Here is a 24517-nt window from a genome sequence, read left to right as displayed (position 1 = left end):
TTTTCTCTGTAGATCTTGTTGACTATACTTAGACTTTTCTTTGTGTACTTTTCCACAAGCACCTTAATTAAGTTTTACATGTCAGTTTATTTAAAAAAAAAAAAAAACATTGTTAGCAAAAACATTTTATATGGTAAATTCACATTCAGAACTACTGTTTCCAAGCTGTACAGTACGTATCACCACAATCTTACAATCCATCAGAAAGAGCAAAAAAAGAGAAAATTATCTACTATCCAAGGGCATTCTATGTGTGTGTCTAAGCACAATCATCCTTCACAAACAGTCCCATTTATTTTCTCCGCTGACAATGTACACATCTACAGAGACCCCATGGGCCTCCCAGTGATCAGTCTGACAGTCAGCGACTGGTATGGTCTGCCATTTCTGTGTCTGAGCTGAGGCTGAGCTCAGCTATGTGATACAGGGCGGGATCAGGGTGCGGTGAGAGCTGGGATTGGCTGGTCTGAGCGGTCCTGTCTCGCGACTGGACGATCGCCTGGCGCAGGCAGGTGATCCACTGCTGCTTGCTGAAGGAGTCATTGGCCTGCAGGCTGTAAGGGTGAGCTTTGGAGCGCCCTCTGCTGCTCACACGGAAACAGTTCTTCACTGGGAGATGATAGAGAGAGAGAAAGGAAGGGAGAAAGGGAATGAGAGAGGGGAAGGAAGAGAAATTGAGAGGAAGCAAGGTTGTAGGTTTCACTTCAACTAATGGAGCAGCGTGGCATGGCTTTCTCTTAATCTCTTTGATTAATTGTAACCTGAATTTAACTCCTTTACCCCACACTTTATCAGCAAACACAAAACAAAAGGTATAAATGAACCTGAAATAAAATGCACAGATCACGTACACAATAATAATGCATGCATACATTACTGTAGTGTTGAAACAACATGCCATCTATTTATATCACAGTTACAGCTTCTAATTTGATGACTTGTTGCTCTTTGTGTAAAGTGAATATTTGTGAAGTTTGGACAATTGTTCAGACACTTTTCACTATTACTTATTAAGAAGACAGGACCGTCTTCTTATAATTTAGCAGCTAATACAACATGTCTGTTGTTACCTTTATCATTCCCCCCAGTGAAGGCTCCTCTGAAGGTGCCTCCTCCACCGGCCTCCCCGTCTGGGATCTCCTCCAGACTTATTGAGGCGTTGGGCATGGGCTGTCTGTACACGTTGAACACCTGACCTCCCTCTCTGTCCTCCACCGGTTTGGTCAGCACCAAAGCCAGCTCAAACAGGAATACATGCAGACGCTGGCAAGAGGAAGCACACACACACACACAAAGTGAGAGATATGGCTATATGAGAATATTTACCACAACATTCAAACACACATTAGAAAAATCAGTGTAAAATCACCTATTATTCAGATTCAGGATGACATGTAAAACAAATTTTGGATTTTTATCTGATACGTATGAACAACATTATAATTATAATATCAGGGAGACGATACAGCGTGCACTTTCAAAATAAAGGCTGATGTAACACTCTTTGAGATCAGAATCTATTCTGGGGCAGAGAGTGTGGATCCACCCGGCTGTAGAGGACTCAAACCTCTTACAGGTACAAACGAATCAAACATCCCTGGGAGAACCACTCTAAGGTCAATCAAAGGGGAATCTGAAGAATTAAACATAACAACAGAGAGCCGCTACCTGGCCCTTGTTGTTCTTGAGTTCTCCGTGGCAGTAGAGGAAGCGGGACTGCTGGATCTCAGGTAGTCTCTGGCTCTCTTCGAGGTAGGAGAGACCCCGCCTGTAGAACTGACACTCAGCCTCCCCTGTCTTCTTGTTCACCTCTGCCACGATGCTCTGGATCAGCTCCAACTGAGCAGAACAAAGTGTTACTCAGCATCGGCAAACTCTCTACTGAGACACCGCAGTGATGAAAATGGAAATTCTGGGGCTACATAGGTAGATACAACACATTTGAGCAAAATGTGTGTAAATTGGATATGTAGTATGTTCAGTATAGTATCCTGCCTCAAATGTAAGCCTTAAATGTCCACAGGAAGAGGCAGGGTATTTCCTGAGCAGCAACAGATTAATTACTGGAGTCTTGTTTGGTATAAAGTAATTACAACCCAGCTCAATTCATGATCATAAACAGTGTATTTTCAAGTTACTAATGGCACATCACAGGATCCGTGCCTTGCAAAGTTCATGTATCGTTAAACAGATATCTCTTGCTGCCATTTGGAGGTGCCAATGTGCAAACAATTGCAGATTTAAAAAGGAAATATATGAATAAATGTTAGTGTTCATTCTCCAACAAAATCAGCTTCATCTAAAGCAGCAGACTGCACTCATCTGGCCAGTGTGGATATAAATTACATATAATGAGTAATGCTTCTTACAGGCATGGAAACAAGTGAAATCTCACTCACTATCTAACTCCAAAGTCCTGAGGGTTGACATTTAGATTCAGCAGTGACTAAATAACGTGGTGTACTGCATATTCACATTCGCATGTGCACACGTGAGAGCGTAGCACACCGACTCACAGCATCGGGCAATGTGTCCTCATCAGGGTGCTCTGGAGGCGTGCACTTCTGTATCTCTTTCAGCAACAGGGGGTATTTGACCAAACGGCTCCGAGGGAGATCCAGGAAGTTCCACAGGTCCAGTTTCCTGCTGAAAGAAGACTCCTGACACAGGCGCAGGAAGTGCTCCACTCTCTTCTCGTGCTTTTTCTGGTCCAGCAGGGCTTTGGCCCCAACTTGGTTACAGCAGTAGGTAACATAGGCCTCCAGGCAAGGGAACTGGGGGGGGGGGGCAAAGGAGCAATGAGGCAAGAAATTTGGAAATCAGATAGAAGCAGAGGCGTACACAGACTGAACTCTGTGACTCTGTGTGTAGAGAGGAACATAAGAGAGGAAATACAGGAACTGGAGAGAGTGAAGGTGGGTTGTGCCCTTTTCTCTCTCTCTCTCTCTCTCTCTCTCTCTCTCTCTCTCTCTCTCAGTGGTTTCCATGGAGACACTCACCCAGTTCATCAGAGTAGGCCCCACCTCACCGACTGTCTTCTCCGATCCTCTGAGCCGCTCGAGACGACTCAGAAGATCTGAAATGAGATAAGAGACAGAACGCTCCAGCTGTTGAATTCTTATCGACTTTTGACAACTGGATGCCAGTGTAACCGCAGGACAGACAGACAGGCGCAAAAACATCACACTTAGCTCATCCGACTTGCTATAGAAATTACATCAGTTGTGTTGTAAACATCTAACCATAAGTGAGTGAATGTGTGGCTTTACACACTTTGCTTTGGGGGCAATGTGGTTAAAATGAATATCACAATATTACGCAAGGGACTGTTTTCCAATTTAATATACTGTATATCACCATATGGCAAATGTATGCAGACTCACAAGTAATATACTTTAACTGATGTTCGATGCAGTGAATTGTGTTCCACTATTACCCTATTATGTGTTCGTTTAAATCCCCTGTTATGGATGTATAAGCAATATATAAGTATAGCAGATACAGTCTTTTTAAAGTGATGCCTTATACGTGGTTCGGAGATGAAAGGGTGTGATGATAAAAGGAGAGAGCAGAAAGCACAGAGATGAGTTACCTTCATGGAGAGGAATGAGAGAGTCCAGAGTGCCGAAGATCTGCCCGAGTTCACTCTCCGTCATAATGTCCAGCTTCAGCATGGGCTCGTAGTACACCTGGAGGCGTACAAACACCCCCCCACCCCAACACACACACACGCACACACACACACACACACACACACACAGGGCAGGAGGTCAGGGCGACGAGAGAATCAAATGAGGTACAGGAACAGGTGCACTGAAGTGTGAGAAGTTGGGTGTTTGGTGTACCTTCTTAACCAGGCTGAGGTCCTCAATGAGCTGCCTCTCCCCCTGAGTCAGCTCGTAGATCACCTACAGCAAGAGCCAAAAAAAAAACATTTTCAACCAGACAATTGGGTGCAAGCGTGTGGACGCAAACACACGCTTGCGTAAGATGTAAAATACACAGATGCGACAATCTGAGCTTTCACAGCTGATTGTTCAATAAAGGAAGTTGAGCCTCTAGTGCCAGCTCACATCCTCTTTCATAATCCCCATGTAGAGCTGCTTCACAGAAATGAAGAGCAGGCACTAGTCAAACCCGCCCACATGTCAACCACAGCCCCACAGCTTGACCCATATACCCAAAAAAAGAGATAGAAAAAAAACACATCATTTTACAATTAAATACCCAAGCAGAGAGTTTAGTTCCTGCACATGTACTAAACATAGCCCGCTGCCCCTTGCACCTCTTGACGTTTGATTTCCTTGGCAGTGAGGTCATGACTCTCCACGGTGTCGCTCCAGCATTGGCTGTTGCGCCGGCGTGGGAACGACGAGGCCTTGGAGCGAGGGCGCAGGGAAGCTGGGGGCAAAGGTCGAGCCTCCGTGCGGAAACTAATTGACCGCTGTGAAAGGAGCAGAGCAGATGAAAATGTGTTACTAACTTACTGTCTTTTTTTTTTGTTCATTTTGTATAACAACGGGGATGTGTGCTCGCGCATTGTTACCGAAATGGACTGACTGATGCGTTTCAGAGCAGGGGTCTTCACTGGGGTTATGACGCCTGTTAGGCTGTTGGACTTTGCCACAGGTTTGACCCTTTTATTACTGGGTTCCTAAAATGAAATCATCATTAAATATGTGCAAAAAATAAAAATAAAAAAATGGTGGGTCATTCAAAAAAAATGCTAGATGCACATTAGGGGACTTTACAGCAACTGTACGCACATCTGGCACCTGCAGAAAACAGAACACCTCACCTCCGAATCCTTCATGTGGTCGGGCGTCATCTCGCCCTCCTCCTCTTCCTCATCATCCTGATGAAACAGGGCAGGAGACATAACAGGATAAGGGTGAAGAAGCGGGGTTCAAGAAAGTGGAAAGAGAGTTGTCGAAAAGGGGTGAGACATTACTGGGTGCAGATCTCTCTCATTTCCTGTGTGAGCCTTTCAAAGAGGAAGGAGGTTGAAACTGTGCCTCTGTAGTAAAATACAAGATGTCTGCCTTTTTTTTTTTTTTTTGCCATGCTAACCACATCAGCTGTATATCCAGTGTAGTAGCAAAGTGAGATGTGCTGAATTATCTACAAAAAAAAACTAATGTATCTGTGCGTGATAATATACATGTTAAAGATGAAAGCAAAATGGGAACACCTTTGATAAAATGGGAAATCATGGTGGCTGAAATGTGACAAAACGTGATATCAGCTTGTTGTGCAGTTGTGAGGGTTTGTGCGTTCAGAGAGGGTCTGTGGCTACACAGCTGAACATAATGTTTGCATCTCTCATCAGCTCTGCACTCAGCATTGTGGTCACAAAGGTAAGGTTGACTAACTTCCGCTAGTTAGACAGAGAGAGAGAGAGAGACACACACACACACACACACACACACACACATAAGAAGATGGAGAAAAGGCAGTGTAGCTAAAGAGTTTAATGTCACATTATCACACTCACCTCTGTGATTCTGATCACAGGCTCAGGGGCCGGGTCCTGTTTTCTTTTCTTCTAAAAGCAGAGAATATATGAGAAAGTGAGTCTCTTTTCAGGTGATAGGCGAAGAGAGAAGAAGAAAAGAGGTGAAAGAGAAAAGATAAGACAGTGTGACGTACCCCAGCATGGTCATAGAGGATGGAGTGTGTCTCTCCTGGTGCCATAGACCTAAAAAGGGCAAAACTGTTAATGGAACACAAGGCAAATATCCATACACACAGTTATGTTACTTTACTTCAGATAAATAATTTTAAAAACACTTTAATAGGCTGAACAGAGTAGCAGTAGCGTGTGCCTCAACAACCAATCTGTCAGATTTCTTTGTGCTTCAAGTTATATATACATACATTATTGACAGTTATGATTTTGTTCATGATTTTTAATGATTACTGGAAAGTCATATCTACAGGTTGAGTTTTGGCACCATGATGCCAGATGTACACCAACTTAAAATACCATACATGCCTCCAAACAGTACAGTATATTATGTTGTATGTGGATTCCTGTCACTTCTCAGCAGTAACATACAGTATAGGTATGTGGAAGGTAGAAACAGTTGAGCTGTGAATGTAAAAGGTAACATACCAGGAAGTCCTTGTTTCACCAGTCTCCTCCACTTCCATCTTTTCTTTGTCTTCAACGCATCTTTTACAGAATCACGACGCAACCTCAAAACGAGAAAGGTTGAAATAATCCAAATCTACGACAGGGCACTTTTCTCTGTTTTTCGAGAGCTATAGTGGTGAGTTGTTTGCAGGGAGCCCGTCAGAGTTCCGTGCACTTCTTCCTCATCACTTTCTTCCTCATCTCAGAGCAGACCACATCCTTTCGAGTTGCACATACTGATGTATCCGCTCTTCTCAGGGAGGAGTGTTCAAAACTCACTGCTTCACACTAATCACTCAAAACTGTCAACAGGACAATGGAGTAATTAATATTCTACACTTTGCAGACCAGAGGACCCGGCCGAATGTGTGAAAATGGCACGAGATACAAGAGGAAGCAACAAGAAACTTACAGGAAACTACATTTTACTGTTCACAAATGTCCTTTTGAATGGACTAATTAACTGTGGCTAACATTTGCACAGTAAAAACCAGGACAGATAATTTCTTGCACCCTGTTAAAAATCTTCCATTCTGCGATTGAGGTTTTTCATTTTAACTTCACAGGTAGGCGTTTAGCTGATTCAGGCTGCGCTTCCCGGATATGCGTTATTGTGAAACTTCTCAAGAGCCTGAAGCAGGTCAGACAGGAAAAACACATCTATATCTTGACTTTCAAATTCTTGTTTGATTACATAGGTGAAATCAAATATGACAGATTTAATTTTCACCAAAAACACACATAATAGTCAAATAACCACAAAAATTCAGAAATGTTTTTACATGTTTATTCACTATCACACTAAGTGCTCGCATTTCAAGATACATCTCATTGCCTTGCTCTTACACTGTAATGTCATTTGGAGTTAACAAAGTAGAAAGAAGACAGTTTATGATCTACAAGGTGTGTGTGCTGAAACTCTGCTCCCTCAACACCCCCCCCCCCCTCCCCAAAATAAAATAGAAAATAACAAAACACATGAAATATAAAGATAATAAAGAGAAAACTGATGTCATGTGCAAGAGCCCCTCCAAAAGCCACAGAGTGCCAGATGAGGTGGGTGTTAGGGGGCACTTCAAAACCAGCAGGAAGATCATATTCTGCCGGTGTGAGAAGATTATTTTCCAGTCAGGAGAGGCCGTCGACTCTGGTTTAAATGAGTCTTCAAGCGCTCTTACGGTTTAAAATGGGGGAGGTCCTCAGGTAGAAGTAAGGGCAGTGATATGACCTTGGGGCAAAACGGATTCTCAATACATGTGTCACTACTTTGAGGATTCTTAGCTGAACTTTGTTTACTTAATGAGGTGCATCTTTAAGGGGAAAAAAAAACAGTTATGTGGGACAAGGTCTACGAGACAGGGGTTAGAGGAGGGAAGAGAGCAAGTAGAGTGGAGGGGACACAGAGTGGAGGGCAGGATTTAAAAAAAAAAAAATCCCTCTTTTAGTGCTCAAGGCTAGTAAGAGTGTGAGGATGTTTCAGAGGGACACTAGTCGGGCTATGGAGTACCAAGAGAACACTAAGGCTTAGAATTAAACTGAGCAGAGAGGTTCTGCTACTGAGAAACATCAGGAGGTCCAGTATACATGCTCCCCTTCCTCCAGTGACGCCCCTGTTCCCACAGCCGAGCACCAACTGGATCCCTAACACACATACAGGTATCCTTAAGTCAGCTTACTGGGGCTATGTACACTCAGGCACAGGTTTACACAAACCACAGGCCTAAAAAAAACTGATTGATCCAGTAGAGCTGACCTGGATCAACCCACCTACCCCCCCTCCCCCGAACCCCCCACCCCCACCCCCACCACCACCACACCTCAACTCCTCAGTTAGAACACCCCACCCCCCTTGTCTATCTCCTCTCCCCTCCCCCCAGAAACCCCCCACCCTCCGCGTGGGTGGGTTCAGTGTGGAGCTCAGCGGATGGTGTATCTGACATACGGCACTTCCACGTCTTCGTCTGACAGGTCGTTACAGCATAGCTCGAACACGAGGGCTTTGACATGCTTGCCCAGCTTCTTTTTGGACACTTTAGTCACAATCTCCGTCATCCTACAAGACACACAGAAAAATCAAACAATTACGGCAACAGATAAAAACACCAACTCGCGTTTTTCCTCTCGTCAGCGTAGGATTACTCACGGCAGATCCAGTCTCTCTTTGAGTTTGGCAGCAGGCATGAAGAAGGAATAGAGCATGGACACTCCCTGAGAAAGCATGGTGATTTCCAACTTATGCTCATTCTAAAGACAAACAGAAACATGGGATTTGTCAGTTGTAGGCCAGAAACCACATGGCTGCAAGTGGAAGAGTAGCGCTGATGAGAGCATACTTTGAAGTAGTCCAAGAACTGTCGGAGTGTCATCTCCTCCCCATTGGGCTGCAAGCCTGTGACCTCAAAGCGATCCCACAGCGTCCAGTCGATTTCATAGTACTGTGAAAATAATGGGGGGATTATGGGATGCTAACCTCAGTCACACAGAAAGATATCACCTAAGGACTGACACATTTTCATCAAACAGCTGCCACAGATTGCTGTTCTTTAATAAAATGAAAGAGTACAGTCATAAAGGGAAAAATGTAATTATTCTCCTCAGCACACACTGATCCCATCAGCGTGAGAAGGTGAGTTGAACTCACTTGCACCCAGGCAGACAAAGTGCATCTGCCTGGTGCATCAGTATTAGCATGGCTGAATCATCATCGGAGTTAAAAAAAAAAAAAACATCTGATGACTATGTATGGTTATGCTTTTAAAATGACACTTGAAAAAACATAATCTATATCTAAAAGAGGTCAAAACAAGCAGGTGCCTACCTTGTGTCTGGGAGCAGCAATTGGTTCAGAGAAGGCAAAGAAAGGCAGGGCCAAGTTCATGAAGCCATTCTTGTATGACTCCAGCTTCTTGTGACCTTGGACAATCTTGATGAGCTCCAGGCACACCAGGCCCACCACTGCAGCTGTGGTAGTGGCAATGGCAGGAATGATCTTGCCAGCTATCAGTTTGCTCTGGATTGGATAGTGACAAATACATTTTAGTTTTGACAGACGGCAGAAAGACTTTTCCCAGGTAACTTTGTGCTGTGAGGGTTCAGGAGTGTGCGGATTGTTTTTTTCCACCCTCAGACAATGACAGGTCTAAACCATGATCTACAAAACAAGTGCCCCACCTTATGTCTGTCTGTGGGGGGAATGTCGTAGTTCTCTGCTCTCAGGTTGGATGCTGCCACAATGAAGTCCATGTGGAAGTTGGTGTCATCATCCTATTAACACATGAATGATGATCACAGTTAGTACAGGTTGAGGTTAAACTGAGGACTAACAGCAGACCTGAGGCGATTTAAGAATTTTAGATATTTAAATGGGAAAAGACGGCGTACCTTCTCAAAGTCGATGGCGCAGAGTTTGAACTGGGAAGACTCTGGGGAGGGCAGCTGGGCCTTCAGCTCCTCCAGCCTGGAGTCATCTATAAACCAAGAGGTCCATGGTTACAGTTTTCTCAAAGGCATCTTTAAAGACCTCAGACCATGACTTCCAATATTCAAGATAATATCAGTCAACAATAAGTCTTTCACATAAACAAGTCTTTATCTGTGTGTCTTACCAACAGAGGAATTGCTGTTTTGCAGCTCCTGATCAGAGACATGGATTTTAACCCCTGAACGAGGGGTAAAGGGCGGCACCTTGACCTCCTGCAAGATCTTGATGATGCCTGCACGATCAGTGCTGCCTTGCAGGCCGTATGTCTGAGCAAACAGGTTGGCTGCTGCCACTATATAATCCATGTGCAGCTCCTAGAAATGAAAGCAGTTCTGTCATTAACTTGAGACTGGACAAGTAATTTAAGAGCAGATAATGCTTCAAGTAGCTGCACTTAACACATAATGAATGGATACTTACATTGCTAGTGCTGAATTCTAGGGGGTGAGGACATCTCTTTGGGCCAGACCAGAAGGGGGCACCAGAGCTGGTGAGCTGAAAGACAGATGACACATTTATTCTTTACAGGAAGAAACATACAAAACTATAAGAAAAGTAGAACTTTTAGGCAATGTAGGCTTTATTAGACAGACAACAGTAGAGAAATAACAGATAAATCTCAAAAAAAAAAAAAAAAAAAAAAAAACTCAGCTCTGATCCACTTGCTATTGATACCATAATGCCATCATCTACACATGCCTTTTCAGGGGGACTGGTGCTAATCCCAGGTTGACAAAAGGGCATGGACCATCATGGCAGATTATCCGTCTACTGCAGGCCTAAACCAACACCTTATTTCATTGTCATACACTTAAATTGTAAGAACAATGCTTACTCTTTGCTTTGAATTGATACACCCTGATCAACATATGACTATAATAACAAACTCACAAATATAACTCTCAAACAGCAGGGAAATTGATTGAATCGTTAGCAAGATGTTATATGTGTGGCCAAAATGTGGCTAAATCTAAAAAATAAATAAATAAATAAGACGGGGGACAAAGGCAATGTTCTGATGCCATCTGAATACAGGGGGAATACCACCGATCAGACAGCAAGTGTTTCAGATAAACTTATATGAACTCAGTGTGTACCTGATCTGGGGGGAAGTTGTGCAGTAGCTGACGGATGTTGTTGCTGTACTGGCACTGCCAGTGGTTGCGTGCCCAGGCTACACAGTCAGCCCAGCTGTGGGGGCAGTCTGTGACAAGACTCTTGTAGACAGCCTCCAGTACCTCCACGGGCTGAGCTCCAGGAAGCTTCAGAGTACGCTCCATGAACTTAGGATCTCTGCAACAACAATGACGATAAACCTCGTAAGCTGGTGACAATCCATGTGATGTGTTTTCAAGGTTTAAATATTTAGTACCACAAAAAAGCAAGAGCAACTTAATATCAAGCCCTAAGAATCAGGGGAACCATGCTGAGCCCTTTACAGACTGATGTACAGCCATGAGGTGAACTTTTACAAGTACTGACGAGATAAAAAAAAAAAAAAAAAATCTACAACACTTAAGATGGTATCTTCAGCTTCCATTATTAATGACAAAAGAAATCATTGTTTATCAGGAGTGATTTTGTCAATCTGAACACATTACATGAACATAACATATCATACATTAAATTACTACAGTGATGTCATATGGTCACTTTGAGATGACACAGAAGGGCAACTCACGTGAGGTACTGCATGGAGTTCTCTGGTGGCTGTTTGAATAGTCCCTCAAACTCATCACGGGCCCACTGAACAGAGGACAATATTGATAACAGATTAATAATAACCTCAATTCAACAAATCAGAAGCACAATCTGAGTCTGAAACATAGACTGTTTAATTCAGAGTGAAGTAGTGGCATCATTTAGCTGATGCTGTATAGAGTCTTTGTGTTTGATTATACAAAAAATTGCTAATAGCTGTGACAGCATGAGATCTATCCTCAAACATAAACACTTAAGAATTCAGTTTAACTTCAAATCGGCAATTTTAACATCATTCACTCCTCTGCTTGTGTTTATCTTTAGTGTGGCAATGTGCATGTATGGGTCTACTGACTTGCAGTGTGTGTTCAATGGCATTTGGGAAATTCTTCAGGGTACAGATGGGGATGGACTTCTCTGGTGGGTCTTGGCTGGAGCTGTATGACTCTGTGAGGAAGGGGATCACGACTTGGACGTTGCCTTTGGTGCCCAGAGTGCCAGACTCCAGTAAGGGTTTACGGTAGTACACGCACCTCCGATCCATGTACATACCTGCACAGCAGGCAATAACATAAGGCAGAGGATAGGGCAAACATAAGGCAAATACAGAGGGCTAAGAAAATAAAATATATGGTTTCAAATATCAAATATCCTAAATCTGATTTTCTAGACAGTAAACACACTGATAACAAAAAAAAAAAAAGGATTTGAAACGATAGAAATTTCTCTGTTCTCTTACGTGCATCAACATTGTCCAGTGCATTGGCCACTCCGTCAAGGCTCTCAAAGAAGTCGTCGTCATAGATCCTCTCCGTGTCAGGACCCACTCTGTTCTGGTGACCTGTGATCCTGATGGAGGGGTTCATCTGCTTCACTGCTGCCGCTGCTGTGTCACTCTTCATTTTCTGTAATTGCACATAAACACAAAAGTATTAATAGTGATTTTTTTTCAGTCAAGTACTAACACCAGTATAGCAACTAAGTGCTTAATACAGTGGTTATACCTGTTGATTATATGACTGATTTTTGTAGGAAGTCCAGTATATGAACAAAAATTATTTCTGTGCATGATGTGCATGGCTGAATGTTCCATCAATAAGGACATTTCAATAGTAATTATGGCCTGCAGCATATCTGTCAGTTGTGGGTTCCTCCAACAATGTCATGCAACAGTAATAGTGGTCTAGAACCAATCCGTACTTCAAAAGGTCACTGCATTTCATTTATCACTATATGAAATAACCAATGCTCTAATACATCCACAACGAGCCATTATGACCCTAGGCGTCCTCTTTCCTCTATCTAATGTTGTACCATGACACCATCCATCAGCAGCAGTTACATTTAGAGCACTCAGGGTCAGTTAGAAAGAAAATGAAATCCATATGCAGCACTGCTGGGAAATATCAAATTCAATCAATAAATGGCCAACTTGTGTTCACTACTTACTTTGCACCCACCAAAGACAGGGCAGAGCAAAGACAATGATACTGACCGTAACGTCCGAGGGTCTGAAGAGGAACTGTCTGTTGAGGTTGGACTTCTCTATGGTGTCCATGTCTGTCACAATGACCTCGCCCTCTCCGCTAGCCAGTCCAATCATGGCAAAGTTTTTCAACAGCTCACAGCCGATGGCACCGGCTCCAACCTGGAATGATTACAGGTCACTCAGTGAGTAAAGCTGTGCTCTATGTTCCATGCTAAGACAACATTTACACTTCTCTGGAGAAATAGCATTGTTTAAGAGAAAGGCAGGTAATATTCTGTTTTTATCATTGTCAACAGATCCCATGAAAACAAGAGACCACAGTATTTATGTACAGATTTCACAAAATTGTATAGGCAACATAGAGACAACTACAGACACTGTCTTGACTTTTACTTTTGAGGACGGGGACAAAAAAAATGCAGGCACATGTTAAAAGGGATTTTCAGGGATGAGGGTGGTAATATTCTATACTTTTCTTATTGTGAACAAATGCCATTAAAAGACCAAAACCAACATATGTTGGTCTGTTTCAAGACTCCAATTTCCTTCAGCCTTAAACCAATCACTCTTACTGAAGGCAAATATGTAAAAGGTGTCAAACTAGTATATATAAACAACTTAACATGACCGCTACACACACCCCATCACCCTGATACAACCCCACCCTGATGCCCACCCTGATGCCTAGATATACTGCATCTCCAGTATTCATAGCCACTGTGAGAGAAACATCTCATTAAAAAACAAAAAGGCTAAAGAAAGCACTGTAGTTTTAATAATTTAAGTAACTGCAACTTGTGCAGTTGTTGAGGTCTATTTTAGCTAGTATGTATTTTTTGCCAGAACAGTGTATGTGGGCTTGTCTTAAAATGAATGATATTGCCAATGTTCATGGCAACGAAGAAACATGTAATGCAGTATGACATTGTGGTTCACTGATGTATTTTTAATAGTCTTTGGACAAAGATGGGGGTTTATGGCACAGAGGAGTAGGTTCAATCTGGTCTTGGTGACACAGGCAATTCTTATTAATGGGATCAATTCACTGCTGCTTTTGATCTATTCGTGGGATTTGTTGTCCGTAAGAATATAGAATATCACCAGCCTTATCCTTTAAATCTCCCTTGGTAACAGGATGCCAGAAGAGGTGTTGGAAAGTTTTCCATTAGCCAACTCACCAGGAAGTAGCGCTGTTTGGCAAGCATATCCTGCAGCTTGGTGCCAAACACTGCAATCTGCCCATCGTATCGACAGTTCCTCTGGGAGAAAAAGAAAGAGGCAGAAAAACAGGTTTAACACCACCGTTTGTCACCATGTGCATTCGTCCTCAGTATCAATGTATGTGTGATTTGCTAAGTGCTAACACCTACAGGGGCACACTCTTCCTCTGTGAGCAATGACTCCTTCCTCTTCGGCCAGGCATTCCAGGGCATCGAAGTATAGCCACTGCATTATTGGCATAAATTTTCCTGTGCATGCCTAAAGAACAGGGAGAATGTTAAAAATATCATGAGAAACCTGTGACAGACAAAGAAATTTTGATCCGCTTTGAGCTAGTTAGCACAGTGCAGATCCAACATGTCTCATCACAGATAAGAGAGGAACAACACAGTCACTGATAACCTATTTCCTTGACTTACACAGTAGTTTAACAAAGATGACCAGAAACATTTTACGATAAAAGACACGTATCTACAGCAGATTTTGTTAGGACTGGGCTATCAGCTCAATATTGCAAATAGCACTCCACTGACCTTCATCACTTCCTGTGCAGCCAGACCCCCAATGAAAGCATTGACAGGGGCCAGATCACCAGCAGAAACAAATGACATCTTCTTCATGAGAGCTTCATCCAACTGTTCCACTTTAGCAGACCCCGTTTGGGCAGAGTTCACCTCCTTGGCCAATGTCAACAGCTCATCCCCATCAGCCTAGAATACACACAGCTCAGCATTTTACAAAATACTAGGCTTATTAATGACACCATGTTCTCCGTTAATAAGGGTAGTAACAGTCAAATGAGACATACAGGGCTCAAAACATGACGCAAGAGGTGAGTTTTATCTACTACCATAAACGGTAACTTTAAGCCACTGTGGTATTCCAGTGAACACAATATTTCCACTATCATGAGTGATATTTACCTGGTTCCAAGGTACAGGAAGGTGGTTGTGTTTCTTCTGGAAGGCATGGATAGCCTGGAAGCCCACATGCAGCTGCCCTGGACGATCAAACTTGGCAAAGTCTGTCATCACGAATTCTGGCTCAGCCAAGGAGGAAGAGATGGATTTCTGCACAGGGAAGACATGCGATTTAGTGAGGAGTGAGCTGGACTCAATTTTGGATGCAATTTTCAAAGCGACAGCATTTAATATGGGCCCACGAGTATTGTGACAAGATTAGATGTTGTTTTGGTGATCAGTGACAATAATGGGGAGGAAAAAAAAAAGATAAAATGCAAAGAGGTTCACACTCAAAAGGTTTATAATAAAACAACAAAAGTGTCTTTTTATACATTTACTGTGATGCCACCACAAAATAGCTTGGTGTGGAAAATGACAACACATCACTTACAAATGCGATCTTCTTGGGCATCTTGACCTGGGAGACGATTCCTCCTCTTACATAGTCTGTAAAGCCAGCTGTGTCACAGATGCTGAAGGTGTAGGGACCTGGAAAGAGAGAGCAAGTTATGTTTGTAACAGTCATAATCAGACTAAATAAAACATATCCTTTTCTTAAAATGCAAACAGGTCTTACCCAGAACTTTGATTTCCACCGGCTGGCAGCCATTGAGCTCTGTCATACCCTGAACTTCTGTGAAGGTGACATAGTCTCCGCTCTCAAAACCATGACGAGCCTCATCGAGACATGTCACAACCCCTGGATTGTCCTGTAGAAACCAAAAATAAACAACTTTTGTATGGAAATAAAAACGGCCCTGAGGCCCGACTTTATTCATTATTATATTATATTAAGTAGCAACTGCTTTGAAAAACATTTTCAGCCAGACTTAAGGACTAACCTTGGTGATCATGGAAATCATGGCACTCAGTGGCTGCTCTCCATTGGTGTCGTACACAATCATCTCTTCGCCAAAGTCGCAGAAAAGCTGGCTATAAAACAGAACGCATAATGCACATTAACGTTAGACATCGACAGACAAGTTCGAGGAGAACCATAAAACCAACAAGAGGAGGCAGAAACTTACCCAAACAGACCACGTGTGTCTGCAATGATCAGCTTGATTCCTTTGCTGTGGCAGAACTCCCCGACATGCTGCTGCTCGTCCAGAGTCGAGTTCGTCAGCACTACCACCTAGGTTGCAAAAATATATAAATTTAAACACTAACTTTTCCTTCCTTTCTGAATGCTGTGAGCTAGTACAGGCTTCAGTCCAAGTAATACCTGGAATTTGGTCAGGTAGTCTTCAGTGAGTGCTCCGGTATAGGCAGTCACAGGAACATAGTTATTGAGTTCAGCCAAACGGGGCTGACTGACCTCTGCCCTGTTCTTCCCCAGATCCTCCTCCCGAAGGTAAAACTGACAAAACAAAACACATATGATGTCAGTAAAGCAATACCTGTCAATACCTGTGAATGGGTGCTAAATACTTCAATAAAGGACAACTGAGGCAACTCAGCTGCAACAGCTTTTTGTTTTTGTCATCAGACAACTGCTTATTTTATAAATGAGAACTTGTCATACAGATCGTTTGTAATAATTAGAAAGTAAATAGCTGTACTAAGATTCAAAATGAGCAATCAGACAGAACTGGAGGTGACCGTTAGCTTCCTAACAATTCTGCCACACCACACCCTGAATCTAACACTTCAGGTTTATCCAGCTAGATGAATACTTAGTTGTTTTTTTTTTTTTTAATATTAAAAAAAAAAAACACACACACACACACCAGCGTAGAGCAAGGGGAAAGGCCAAATCAGGGAGAAGACACAGGATTTAAAATCTGGCCAAGTATGGACATGGTCTGAGACACAGTAGTTGATTTCAGGCCAATGAATGACATGATGAATTGGTGACAAAAATATACAAGGGCTATTTAATTCAGCTTGAATGAGAATGGACACTGGGCAAATGCCAGTGGCTGAAATAGAAATGTGTGAGAGCACAAGGTTGAACTCAGATTGGATGATCACATAAGCAGCTGACATACTGCTCTAATGATCATTCACTTCTATAAGGTCACAAAAAAAGGAGGTCTCTGCTGAGCCTCCTGAATGAACACCTGGGCAGTCTATTCACACATCTATCTGCCTGGCCTTAAATAGCTGCTTCAGAATTCAGGGTCTCAGGCTGATAGACCAAAACAATCTATCCATGGTGGTGATGTTCTAAAACAGGCTTTAGCTCTACTATGATTATGACCCAGGGAGAGGCCACCCACTGATAAATCTGGGTCAGACTGTGGCTCACAAGGGTGGGGGTGGCCGCAGTACTCTTTTTGGATGGTAACAATACAACACAGCAGGTGACTCATAACAGATAAAGCCACACTGCACTTTGGAATCAGGCTCAAAGACACCAAATGAATTTCTGATAAAAGTACAATGACTAAATGAACCAATGTTTGTATGACTGCATCAAAAAAATAATTAAAAAAAAAATCACTGTCATAATGCAAAATGGGAATATGCGTGTATGTTTCTCACCTGAGAGGAGAGGTCCCTCCATTCTGCAACTCCTTGGTCATGTACAGTGACACTTCTAACTCCCCCTAGGATGACGTTCTTGGCAATCTCCACTCCAAGACCTCTCATACCAGAGATAAGGACATTGGAGTTCTGCATGCGCTTCATAGCGTCATGGCCCAACACATAACTGCAGAATGAGGAAAAAGTGCCATCAACACAACTATGTAGTTTTACAACAGCCCAATAATAAACACTGACAGATTGGCAAGTTTTCCATAATTAGGACAAGACTTTTACAGAGAGAGGACTTACAGTTGTCTGGAGTACAGGCCTTCATCGATCTCAGCATCATTGCCATTCTTAGCCATGCCCTGAGAAGAGACAGCAGAAGATGCAATTAGTATAAGGTACAAGTTCTACCCAAAAGTACACAGTGTATGTGTTTATGCTTACGTTGGCAGGTGTGTGGGACAGATCAGTTCTGACAGAGTTAGAGGAGGAGCAGTGGGATCCCGTCTTCGTCTCTGTTCCTGACAAGCGACGCTTCTTGGACAGCGGCGAGCTGGACATCTGTGCATCAACCAATACCATTAGAACAACAGGCTAATCAATGTTGCTTCACATTTCACCTTTACTAATTTATAACAATCATCTACAGTGGATAACAAAAAAGTAAGTTTAACAGCATCAACAACTAAATATATCAAGCAGATAAAGGCGAGCAAGTGTCCACATACATGCATTTTATGGAATTTATCAAAAGACAACAGATTCAAATTTAGATTCAAATGAATGAGAAATATATAATTCATTGCTATGGTTCTATTATGATGAGTATCCAAGCTGAACGCAACCTAATCTCCTTCATGTTGAAGAGAGGATTTCTAGTCTAGAGAGCAGCTGGGCTGGCTGCAGGCCAAACACAAATCTGCTAGAAAACGAACTGAGCCTGGGAAGAGACATGAATAACAGCATTCTCAGTCCTTTTCATACTCAGAGACAGTGCTGGCTTGTTTATGTACTTCCATTGTGTATTATACCAGTGTTTAAGGACGGTCAACATTGTTTCAACAAAAACAGCTGAATCATTAAAACTTCACTGCGGTAAAGTGAGCAATACCTCACACTGCCTCGCAGCAGGTGTGGACACAAGGATCATATTGTACCGGAAGACCTATCCTCGGTTATGGAAATACAAAAAGGACACCTTTATTGGCTTATGGAAACAATCTTATGGAAAATAAACATCAACGTATAATGGAATTAACCCAATTCTCGGGACAAACCCCGTCACTTCGCTAAGTAAAATAGGCCGCAGTATGTGGAGCACATTCCCACTGCACGATGAACACGATCGGCCACAATTTCCGCATCCAACGCAGCTAACTTACCTGCGCCCCTAAAGCCAAACTCCACCGTTTAAAAACCGTTCTGCAACGTCACATGCTAACGAGAGTTGGGTCAACTTTTTTAACAAACAACGTTACAACGAGCGAAAATAAAAACAAAAAAAAAAAAAACAAAAAAAAAACAGTTTGCTGTAACGGTCGCAGTTGAGCAAAAATGAAAATGAAGGCATCCGGCATGATACAGCAGAGCACCGAGTCCCCCCCCCCCGGTTAGTACTGTTATTGCTAGTTCCTTTGCACAACCTAATACATAACGTTAGCTGGGCTGAAACCATTTTGACATTTTCAACGTTTAAGAAAGGTGCATCAAATGTCAGTTACCAACACCAAGAGGAAACCGATTAAGTAGGTTGCCACTAATCAGTTAAGTTATTTGGCAAGTGGATACAGTCGGAACATTAATAACTTAGGAGGCAAGAAAACACCACTGTCAGTCTGTCTATTAGCCGTTCGGCCTAGGCCTGCATTACCCCTAGTGCGGAACACAACTTTACAAGCTAGCGGCTGTGGCTATGCTGCAACCTGCTCGCAAATAAGAGCAACGGGTTTATTTTGACAGCTAGCTACCCCCGACACGGTTGGCAGTGACATGGTTTAACGTTTCAGCACCTCACAAAAGACGACATCTAACTTTATCGCTGAATAGAAGTATTTTTTGCGAATGAAAGACTAGCCATTACACTCGTGCCCCATTGATTTCTCTTTTCTTACCAATAATGCTTCTCGGTCCCTTCCCAATGCGAACCCGCTCCTCTCCCGCAGTGTCTAGATGTCAGTAATAACGATGATTGTAAATTCGACGATTTGTAGAAAGAAGAGAAACGCGATGTGGGATTAAGATGGTCTGCACTATATTGTCGAGTCACTATGTCGTTGAGCCGAGAGTCTCTCCTATGTAATTGCGTTGCTGGCTTTGCGACTGCAGACGGGAACAAAACCAAAATGGCAGATGGGGAGAAAGGGGCGGAGGAGCTGTGACGCATGGGCTGAAATATTCAACAGGAAAGGGTGGCTGGGAGCACGCTGCTCAGCCAGGCGCTCAGCTCATTGGTTAGGAAGCTGAAGCCAACGCGCACTCATCTCCCCCCCCCCCCCGCTACCAAAGGATGCATGCCATGTACATTACTGTACAATGAACTGCAGGACCTACAGCAATCCATGTAAGAAACACATTGCAATTCCTAAAAAAAAGAAAAGAAAAACGCTCACGGAAGCTTATCGGATGTAAGTGCAAGAAAGGAAAGTTCCACGCACTGGCTATTTAGTAATCATTTCAAAGTCAAGACCCTTCCTCTGGTGCTGAATGAGATCCATCAATAACAGCATCTTTGTTTCTCGTTGTGGAAGTAGGCTTCATATACAAAGCTTACACCACAATGCATTATCAAAGAAAATAACACATCTTAAGGCATACCCGTATTGGATATATACTCGCTGCAACGCCAACTGGTGTACTGTGGTTTAAAGATATTACCCCATCTGTGAGTTCAGCCAAGCATATCACTAGTCGAGTTTGACGTAGTTGCAATGATAATTTAGACAGGTACAACATTAGGTAGGCTACTTGGATGGCTGTTGTGATGCTGAGCGTCTGGGCCCTCAGTCACATTGAGGTTAGGGGTGAGCATTCCTTGCAGAGGAGGAGTATTGGGGGAGGGGGTGCCTGGCAAATGACAAAGGCCCAGGAAAAGAGTGGGCCGCATATTCTCGGGTTCACATGTCGAGGGGATCCCCATTCTCATCTTAGTACTGCGAAATGATAAAAAAACCCACTATTTTCCACCAGTCTACCGGAGCTGAAATGTATGAATATCATCAATGTCACGTTAACAGGCTGCCTAACTTGGCAAGCTAAGAACAGACATTGTCCAATATTGCGTTACTGTAGTAACATCGATTCTCGTGCGACCGTAACGTTAAACCAAATACACCAATCGAGATGAAATATTGCCAGCAGGTTCTAGGTTGCGTGATGCAAGTTAGCTAGTGTCTGTCTCTCAGCACAGCGTCCATATAATGTTTGTAGCCCACTAGCTTTCCAGCTACTGTTAACGTTATTTATCTCTCAATTTCAACAGTACTGTCGTGCACCTAAATTGTGCAAATGCTATTTAACGTTAACAGTTACGTGACAGTGGCTTGTTAGCTATGGTTAGCCGAAACGGAGAGCTGAAATTGATCAGATAGCCGACGGCAACTAACGTTAACGACTACCAATAACGCAGATCAAACGACTGCGTAGTTGTTAGCTTGTGTGCGGCTAGCTTTCCAGCTATCTAGCCACCCAACGACTTTTTCCTTCTTGTGCAGCTATGTTAGCTAACTAGCTAACGCTAGCCAACTAGCTGGGGCTAACATTACCAAGACGAGAGCTTAAACAAGTGTGCAGAACTTACCACATCCGATATTACTCGGCCTGATCTGTAGTATTAAAAATCGGCTTCTATTTAAGCAAGAAACCTAACAAACAACGTGACAATTCAACAGTGCCGTTGACTGCAAACTGAAAAGTGTGTCAGGGTGGCGGGCTCCGTGTGAGTTTTTCCGCTGGACGGCTGCCTGCCCGGCTGTTCCCGCACCGTTTCCCCTCACTCTATTTCAGTTGAAAGCAAAGCAAAGCAGCAACATGTGCACGTTACAGGCACAACCATCATTCCGGTCCGAAGGGTTCACCGAAAAGTGAATCCGATTAATATACCGTAACTATATTATTTTATTCGCCTACAATATTCAAACACACTACTTTAAGAGTGAAATGTATTCAACTCCATGTTAAAACACGATTTAATTGAATGTTAACGGTTTACAACTACAGATATTTTTTCCACCCCCGTGCCTTTACTAGTATAGACTAATCCGAAGTTCACGCAGTGCCCGATGGGACTTGTAGTGATGGCGTGATAATAGATAACCTCTGGAGAATGATTGGATAACGGTTCTTTCAGCACAAGAACAAAAAAATAATCATAGTTGTAAATCCATCCACAGTTTTTAATTTGTTCTAATCTCAGTTTCAAAAACTTTTAACCATTGAAACAACACAAAATCTTGCTTATTTTTTTTTTTTTTACTTTTATTGAAAGACTTGCAAACAGAGCACAGTTTACATAGGGACACAATAGAGGATGTTTAGACTTGTTAAGGGGGAAAAGCACAGAACCTGGTATTACATAGATCCAAAAGCAGAATGAAATTCAGAAAGACTTGTTTTACACAATAAAAAGGAGCAAATATAGACAGCATAGTCTAATTTAACAGTACCAAACGAACATGTCGACAAAACAAACTTTCTGGGCAAGATCATTGGAGAACTTTGGAAAAAAAAGAGGAAATGTTTGTGTACGTGTATATGTGTGTGTGTGTGTGTGTGTGTGTGTGTATGTGTGTGTTATTGCAAAGCCTCTATACAATATCTTGCATCTGCACATTTTCCCCCAGCTCTCCAACAGGTGTGGAGCAACTCTCAAGACTTTGAGTGACAGTTCAAGTTTAAGTATACTACATAATTAAAACAAATCTCAACCTCCAGCAGCCAGTGGAACAGCTTTGACCAGTTCAGTTTCACATACCTCTGTACAACTGTGTGACTGCAAGCTCATGATTTTGCAGCCTCACTATAGAAGGAATAGCTACATAAATAAAAGGAATGAAAAATAAAATAATGAAATGGGAAGAGCTGATTTGAAAGAAAGTTGTCAGTTTGGATATGAGGAAGTTCACAACATGTGAGTAGAGCAAGAACTAGGAACCCAATTTATTTACAGTTTGTAGGGAATAATGCAAATCAAAACACTTTCTCAGCTGTTAGCTCTCAAGGTTAGCTGAGAATACTGTGCTTAATACACTGTTTTTACTTGTGTAGAATCATAATTTTGTGCTTGGGTTTCAATATGAGGTGCTTGTGTGGTGAGCATTCATGCACTCAATCTGGATTTTAGAAATAAACAAACTTTTGCAATCTTGGTCTTCGCAGCCATCATAAAAGAGAAATGCAGTGCTCTACTCCTCCTAGACTCCAGTTATTTGAATGCCACAGGGAGATTTCTCTCGGTCAGTCATCTCAATATGAATAAACAGCCAGCTCCAGGTGTTGGGTGTTGCATCATACACACCTGCTTCATAGCCCCCTGCCCATCCCAGCTCTGGGTGATTGGCTGGAACGGGCAGTACTCCTCTGTCCATCCCTGTCCTCCTGCTCTCCTGCACCCTGGGGTGAGGCTTGCGTGGGTGGAGAGGGTGGGGGATAGGAGGGAGGAGGGATAGTAAGGCGAGGGAGGGACGGCAGCGCGGGCCTGGGAGAGGTGGGAAGAGGTGGAGGTGTGGCAGAGGTTGTGGTCGGAGAGTGCTGCGAGGATCGGGCGCGGGAGGTGGCGGGCGAGGCGTGTGTGCTCCGGGCACGTGGTTGTTCGGCGGGGCAGTCACTGATTTGTTCCAGCAGCGAGGGCATGTCTCCCTCTATCTTCTCCAGCACGGCAGCCATTTGCTTTTCTATCTGCTCTATCACACTGTCCATTTGCCAGTCGCTTGTAGTGCTGCTCCCGCCTCCTCCATGCTGTAGCCCAGTGCCATACAACCCTACCCCTCCTCCACTACTGAACAGGGAGCTGTATGGACTCCCATAGCTTCCTGCCATGCCCATCCCAACAGTCCCAACTTCTGGGGTGTATGGTGTGGCATGACGGCCCAAACTGGCAGAGCTGCCCACTGCATAACAACCCTGTCCTGTTGCAGGACCTGCCCTGGCTATGCTAAACTCGGCACTGTATCTGTCTGCTCTACTGCCATCCCTATCCTTTCTTCCCGCAGGGCTAGCATCACCCCTTAACCTAACTCCTAGACCTACATCCACCCCAGGTCCGGGCCCTATTGCCGGAGTGACTGATGCTGCCACTGACCTCTCTGCCACTGCCTCAGGTACTTGTGTCTGACACCAGCTTCCGTCAGTCTCATCCTTCTGCTGCTTCTGCGTAGCCGCTCTCCTCTCCAGTGAGGCTGTTGCATCAGCAGATGCTGCGGGAGGAGGGCCATGGAGCGTTGCAGCCATTTTACGTTTGCTGCTTGGCTCAGGGGAGGCAGATGTGTGGCTTCTGTCAAAACTAGGGCCCGTAGAACCATCTAACAGCTTGGAGGGATCAGGCATCACCGCAGGGGTTGGTTTGGATTCTGGAACGACTTTATTTTGACCCAAATTGGCAGCCATTTTCCTGGTTCCATCACCCGCTGCTCTCTTTGCACCAACCTTATCAGGCTCCTCTTGTGTGAATTTGGGGGCTGCATTTGATTGGCACAGAGGCTCCTGAATATCTGATGGGGAAGTTCCTACAGATGGGCCTATACTTGTCTTTATCTCCTCCTCTTTTTCTCCTATCTTACTCCTCCCCTCATCCTGGTCCATACCTGGTGGCGTACTCTCAACAGTAACCTCTAAAGACACGCTACTTGACGTCACCCCTCCATCACTTGTCCCCTTGTCTCCCTCATCGCTTGTACCCTGAGACACACCGCCTTCAGTATCTCCTGCCTCTTCACCGCCCTGAGCTTCGGCTGAGCTGTCAATTAACGCCTCGGAATTCTTCAGTCGCTGCATGAAGGTGGTGACGCGGATCGCTTTCTGCAAAACAGACAAAGTCAAAGAAAAAGGAGAAAAGG

The 24517-nt window shown here is 43.5% G+C and overlaps 3 protein-coding genes and 1 non-coding gene across 4 annotated transcripts in view; all 4 read right to left on the bottom strand.

Moving 5' to 3' along the window:
* Nucleotides 1-67: 67 nt before the first annotated feature.
* Nucleotides 68-6365, bottom strand: arhgef3l (Rho guanine nucleotide exchange factor (GEF) 3, like). The gene is made up of 13 exons (XM_018668093.2): nucleotides 6116-6365; nucleotides 5650-5698; nucleotides 5495-5545; nucleotides 4799-4855; nucleotides 4547-4654; nucleotides 4286-4444; nucleotides 3846-3908; nucleotides 3593-3689; nucleotides 3000-3076; nucleotides 2517-2774; nucleotides 1669-1839; nucleotides 1071-1263; nucleotides 68-609 (listed from the first exon to the last, which is right to left on the bottom strand). Exons 1-13 carry the CDS (start codon nucleotides 6151-6153, stop codon nucleotides 362-364), a joined length of 1569 nt encoding a protein of 522 aa, XP_018523609.1. The 5' UTR covers nucleotides 6154-6365; the 3' UTR covers nucleotides 68-361.
* A 544-nt stretch (nucleotides 6366-6909) lies between these two features.
* Nucleotides 6910-19813, bottom strand: uba1 (ubiquitin-like modifier activating enzyme 1). The gene is given in 27 exon segments (XM_018668089.2): nucleotides 6910-8189; nucleotides 8280-8380; nucleotides 8470-8571; nucleotides 8955-9146; nucleotides 9308-9400; nucleotides 9518-9603; nucleotides 9742-9931; nucleotides 10038-10112; nucleotides 10715-10910; nucleotides 11299-11363; nucleotides 11674-11870; nucleotides 12058-12223; nucleotides 12814-12966; nucleotides 13986-14066; nucleotides 14178-14204; nucleotides 14206-14286; nucleotides 14562-14738; nucleotides 14952-15098; nucleotides 15382-15479; nucleotides 15568-15700; nucleotides 15833-15923; nucleotides 16019-16125; nucleotides 16216-16350; nucleotides 17478-17646; nucleotides 17772-17830; nucleotides 17913-18029; nucleotides 19580-19813. Coding segments are annotated over 26 exon segments (3174 nt in total). The 5' UTR covers nucleotides 19580-19813; the 3' UTR covers nucleotides 6910-8053.
* LOC127142616 (small nucleolar RNA U6-53/MBII-28) lies at nucleotides 8745-8846 on the bottom strand. The gene has a single exon (XR_007813519.1). It is a non-coding gene; the product is annotated as a small nucleolar RNA U6-53/MBII-28 (small nucleolar RNA).
* Nucleotides 19814-21896: 2083 nt separating the features above from the next.
* camkvl (CaM kinase-like vesicle-associated, like) overlaps nucleotides 21897-24517 on the bottom strand; it is a 34247-nt gene continuing 31626 nt past the window's right edge. The window contains exon 11 of the mRNA XM_018668204.2: nucleotides 21897-24479. Within this exon, the coding sequence (XP_018523720.1) occupies nucleotides 22986-24479 (1494 nt within the window). The 3' untranslated portion in view covers nucleotides 21897-22985. The remainder of the gene's footprint in view (nucleotides 24480-24517) is intronic.

This window comes from Lates calcarifer, linkage group LG6 (assembly GCF_001640805.2).
Source record: "Lates calcarifer isolate ASB-BC8 linkage group LG6, TLL_Latcal_v3, whole genome shotgun sequence".
NCBI lineage: Eukaryota > Metazoa > Chordata > Actinopteri > Centropomidae > Lates > Lates calcarifer.
Note: the sequence above shows the minus strand (reverse complement) of the source record. Positions and strands in the feature narration are given on the sequence as shown.

Excerpts from the sequence above, each read along its gene's own strand:
- arhgef3l (XM_018668093.2), bottom strand. The coding sequence starts at position 6,153 with ATGGAAGTGGAGGAGACTGGTGAAACAAGGACTTCCTG. Across the intron at positions 5,546-5,649 it reads TCCTCTATGACCATGCTGGG|AAGAAAAGAAAACAGGACCC; the intron begins GTACGTCACACT and ends CTCTGCTTTTAG. Across the intron at positions 2,775-2,999 it reads GGCCTACTCTGATGAACTGG|TTCCCTTGCCTGGAGGCCTA; the intron begins GTGAGTGTCTCC and ends CCCCCCCCCCAG.